The sequence below is a fragment of the Pteropus vampyrus genome, unplaced genomic scaffold (genome assembly GCF_000151845.1).
Source record: "Pteropus vampyrus isolate Shadow unplaced genomic scaffold, Pvam_2.0 Scaffold2, whole genome shotgun sequence".
NCBI lineage: Eukaryota > Metazoa > Chordata > Mammalia > Chiroptera > Pteropodidae > Pteropus > Pteropus vampyrus.
Window position 1 is genome coordinate 17,156,184 of NW_011888783.1, and position 5,300 is coordinate 17,161,483.

The 5,300-nt window shown below is 44.3% G+C and overlaps 1 protein-coding gene across 1 annotated transcript in view; it reads right to left on the reverse strand.

The window, feature by feature from the left end:
* RAPGEF4 (Rap guanine nucleotide exchange factor 4) overlaps positions 1–3,119 on the reverse strand; it is a 279,699-nt gene extending 276,580 nt beyond the window's left edge. The window contains exon 1 of the mRNA XM_011357435.2: positions 2,970–3,119. Coding sequence (XP_011355737.1) covers positions 2,970–3,034 — 65 coding nt within the window. The 5' untranslated portion in view covers positions 3,035–3,119. The remainder of the gene's footprint in view (positions 1–2,969) is intronic.
* Between the last annotated feature and the right edge of the window lie 2,181 nt (positions 3,120–5,300).

Genomic DNA, 5,300 nt, shown 5'->3' on the forward strand with positions numbered 1-5,300 from the left:
CTAATCCACGTATCTACATATTTTTCAACCCCCTCTCCCACATGTAAATTTATATAGTGTTGTCCTGTCTATGATATCTTCCTAGGCATGCCTAACGAACATTTCTAAGGCTTTATTTTCCTTGTCTTGTTTGTTTTGACTTTAATTGCATACTTCTGTACTCCTGCAGACATTGTACCTTCACTCCCCTTTTTATTTCTAACCCCTGAGCCCTCTTTTTCTAGCTGTCCCCAACAGTTGATACTTGCATAATGCATATATCAAGACTACATTTCCCAGCTGTAAAAAAGATCCCAGCATCATATCCCCAAGTAATACATAGGGGCTCAATGTACCATTCCCTCTTTTTTGTGTTTATGCCTGAAAATGTCCATAATCAAAAATTTTAGAAAAATAAAGAATATTTTCCTATACTCTTGATTTGGTTACAGAGGAATTTATGGTTGGGAAGAAAAGATGTATTTATATGCTACTCCTGTGTGGTTTTGTGCACACTGCTCTCTGTGCCTGGCATGCCCTCCCCCAATTCTCTGTCTGATAAAATTCCCCTTAACTCCAAGGTCCAGGCAGGAACCTGTGGGAAGCATCCCCGCAGAGTTGCCAACTCTCTCCTCTGCATTCCCAAAGCACCTCAAATATCTCCATTAAAGCACTTATTACATTGTGGTTAGTTTTATGTAGCTGTCCCACCCCCAAATCAAAAAGAAACTCAAATTTTTTTTTTCTTGCATTCCCAATGCCCAACACAGTACCTAGAATAGGATATCAAGATTGCATTTCTCAGAAATGTTGAGAGCTATGTCCCACTAAGGAGTGACTTCAGGACTTTTTAGCCCACATCCATCAGCACCCTTAATCTTCCTCCTCCCCTGAAAAATTAACAATCTTAGTAAAAATGCAACTTCAAAACAAGGCCCTCTTACAATGAGATTGCCAGTCCTAAACTCTTCAAAGAAATTCCAGCATCGATGCTGCGGAAAATGGCAAGGTTCTCAACACCAATACCTACATATCACCTAACAGTTTTCAAAGAACTCACCATTTTTTTCCCATTTGATATACTAATCCTTAGTAAAACATTTCCATCCTCGTTTTTTTCAGTCACTTGGGGAAATAAAAGTGACATGTCCAAGATCAGAACTGGTGACAGCTCTGGACCTAAAAATCTTAACTGTCCACTCCCCTGCACTCTAAAAATGGAAGGCTCTGTATTTGTGGAGGGTTGTTTTTTTCCCCCTGGTAGATTTTTTCCCCATTATAAATGGTGGTATTAGATTGTATGACTATGTTCTAAAACTCTTCTCCAAAAAATAATAATAATAATTTGGGCAGATACACATTATGAAAAGACAGTCAAATATGACCTCTTGTGTTAGCATTACTCTATGATTTTGCCATAAGTACTTATTGACTAAAGGGTTTCCAGTGAATTACTGACTGTTCAAAAAATGGCCTGCCATGCATTTCTCCGAATAGAAACATGTAATCTATTATCTTTAAAATTCACTCATAAGGAAGTACTACTATTTATAGTTTAAGTACAAGAGGCTTGATTTTCTCTTCTTTTATAATTCATCTTTCCTAAACTATTAAATTTAGATTACTAATCACATTAGCAGTCTCTTCCCTTAAACATGCTATTAGTTTCTCTACATAATTCTGTATGATTTAACCATTGCTTCAATTCTTACTATTTATTGCATGTAACTCTTCTAATATTAGTACATATCATTTTAGACATAAATAGGGTACCGTCTGCCAAAAAAAAATCTTGCTGCTGTGTGGTAACTGAAAGTAAAAATTATTTTCAGATATATTAAGTTATTCAAATGAGCCACATTTAGCTTTTCTCAAATTACTTTTTTTCAACAAATGTCTATAATAGTAAAGTACACAGAGCCTATCACACATAAGATTTTCAAGTTTGATCTGGCTACAGATCTGCTAATTGTAAAAATCTCAATATGGCAGAGCACAAAATATTTCACACAAATGCAAATTGAGATATCATGCAGATAGCTGCAAGGCATGAATCATTACCCTGCTGCATCAAACTCAGAAATGCAGAGGCAGTTCACTGTGCAAGATTTCTTGCTCAGTTCTTAAAAGTTCAGATGCATCACCTTTTAATCAGGGTAATAAACTATAATTGCTAACATACTGCGTAATGATTACTGCTAAACCCACAATCTGGACAAACAGAAAATTATGCTGTCAGAGCCTGGAAACAATCGCAGTCCGCTGTTAAACACAGCACCTCCTTATATAGAGCTGTCATCGGGAATTACAATGCTCTTTTTACCGTTTCAAATTTTTTTAGAGTAAGGGTCTTTTCCTAAGCAAGTAATAAGAGGAAAGCAGTCTCCCTCATGACCTTCCTAACACAGACCTTGAGCAAGCGACGGCGGGAGCACGGGCTGAGAAGGCACTAGACAGCTCCACTGGGTCCCTCGCACTTTGCTTTCAGGAACAAAAAAAAAGGATGTTACTCTGCACCTGCCTCTCCTCCAACCCCTGCTTAAAACTTAAATTACATTTACTCCTAGTGGTCTGAACTGCTGGACGAAGGTCTGAATCTATCCTTCTGTCAGGTGATGCCAAGAGAAGATAACCCCCCACCTGAGAGCAGAGCCCGGAGTTGCGGGATGGGGTAGGGGAGAGAAGGGGCAGGAGGGGCGGGAGACTGGAGAGGCTGGTGCTCTCCCCCCACCCCCGCACTGCACTGCATTTTCTCCACCTCACATAAAAACCTTATGCAGGTGGCGCCCCACCAGAAGCAGGGGGCTGTGTCCCCATGCATCCCAGATAAGGCCCCTCCGCCCCCTCCCCCGCTCAGAGACCTTTCTCCCGCAGCCGGGTGGGCTGCGCCCAGGTATGGGGCTGCGACTCTGGGTGGCCGACCCCCCGCGGTCTCTAGGCAGGCGCAGCGCTGCAGAGTCCCGGCCCCGCTGGGGCCCTTCCCGAGCTACCTTTTATCTAGACAGGCGATCCACTCGGCGGAGGAGGAAGAATGGGCAGCGTGCGCAGCGACCATGTTGGCCAGCGGCGCGCGGTGTCCGCGGCTGCAGCGACCTCCGGCGCCCACTCTGCCTCTGGGACCGCCTCCCCTGGCCCGCCTCGCGACCAGCCGGCTGCGACAGACAGCCCTCTCGTGGCCTGCCCTGCTGCAGGTTGGGTGGAGGGAGGGGACCTGAGGGGCGGGACGTGGGGACGGGGAGGGCTCAAGCCAGCCACCCGCTCGCCGCTGCACTGCGGCGCCCGGGGGTGGGGAGTCCCACGGTCCCGCCCGCTGCGGGGAGGGCGCTAGGTGGTGACTCTGAGTGGCCGGTGGCCGGCCACCTGCGACAGGTGGCTGCTGCGTCTCAAGGAAACCTAATCCCCACCCTTCACCTCGAGAGTGGAGGGGCTCTGAAGCATGGAGAGAGAGAAGATGCCAAGGGCGGGAGGGGGGTGGGGGGATGTCAGTGTCTATATATTTTTCATACAGCAAATGCCACTAAAATGGCTGCTGCCTCTGTTTCCTTAGAAACCCATTAGTCTTCCTCAGCAGCTGTCAAAACTTGCTGGTGGTTTCTTGTTCACCTTTCCTGTTTCCTCATTTAAAAGGGATGAAGAAGAGGGCTGTTACGGCATGGAATGGAAACACCTGCGATGGTCTCTGCCTGTGGAATCCAGGGGACAGTTTCTCCCGAAGGGTGAGGAAGGCCTAGGATGGAATGGAGAGGCTGCATTGGCATGGCTGGAAGCAGGAAGGGGTGGCCAGTGGGTCAGAATAGTGACCAATGGTGACTGAAGGGATGACAAACTGGTCTTGGGTTTTGAGCCTTGGCCCTGATTGGGCTTCCATTACTTGCACGATGAAAAGAAACACAAAAGAATGGGGAGTAGTGGAGCCACAAGAAGAACCGAGGTTTAGGGATTAGGGGCCAAGATCTTAAGGTACTTGAGTTAACCTGGATGGTTGGTCCCACCCGCCATTCTTTCCATGGCAACATCGTTGAATGGTCTGTCTACTATCTGCCTCTACCAGGTGTGCACAACAAATGCTATGCCTAGAAGTTGTTCAGTTACACTGTGCCAAAAATCAAATTATGCTCTGATTGTTTTTCAGGAATTTGAGGACACAGTAAATCTTTCGGACTACTACCAAGCACTGTTTTGATATTTATGGTGTGCTTTTGGGAATAGACAATGGGAAAAGAGGTATAGCATTGCTTTCCTCACTTTTTCTCTCTCCTACCCTCCCCTCGTGTCCCTGCTTACAGGAGGTTCAAAGAGACTTGAGAAAATGAAACAGCATGTGTGTTCTGGCATGCTCCTCCAAAGAATTTGCCATTTTCCCTCTGCTCCATAGCCTGGATCTGGTTTCAAACCAGCCATCATTCCCTCAGCAACAAACACTTCCCTGCTCAGTGCTTGTCCCCCAGTTGACCTTCAGCAGGTTAATTTCCATCATGTTTAAGATAAATAACAATTAAAATGTCATACTATATAAAGATTGCCGAAGGCATTTATTTTGTTTCTTTTTTATAATAGAGGTATGAACGAGTAAACGGGGCTCATATTTATTAAAATTAATTTATAAAGGCATCAAAGAGCTTTTGAGATGTTTCAAGGTCACCAAATGCTTTCTCAAAATGCCTTTACTCAGAATTCTTATAGGTAAGAAGCTAAAAGGAAAAAGGACTGCATATGATCTATCATTACCAGAGGCTTAGAGTTGCCATAGTTTTCAGCCATGATACTAATAGTCATCATTTATTGAACATCTGCTGAGTTTCAGATACTGTGCAGAGTTCTCTACATATGTTACTTCATTTAATCTTCAGAATAGTTTGTGAAGCAGAGCCAGGACAGATGTCCAGGACAATACTCCACAAGAAAGGACAAATATCTCTGAAAATGTGATAAAACACAGACAATTATGTTTATCAGTACTGTCAGTTGATTGGGTTGGAAGGAAGACTCTGATGAGCTGCTTAGAGTAGGAGTGAGACCTCAAGTTGTCTAACATGCATTTTAAGAAATGTAGGTCTAATGAACTGCAAGGTCTTTGTATTGCTGTGTGGTACCCTGTCTTTCATCTAAATAGAAGTTGAAATTTTATTCAAAGAATATTCTTTTGAAAGAGCCCCAATGATCATTAGCTTACCCAGAGTCCACACATATCCTCATCCAGCTCTGGAAGTAGGTACCAGTAACTCCAATATATTCACTAGGACACTGAGCATCAGGAAATGTTGATACCTTGCTCAGGACACTTTAGCTACTAGAGCCAGTGGAAGGTGGGGCGGCGGGGG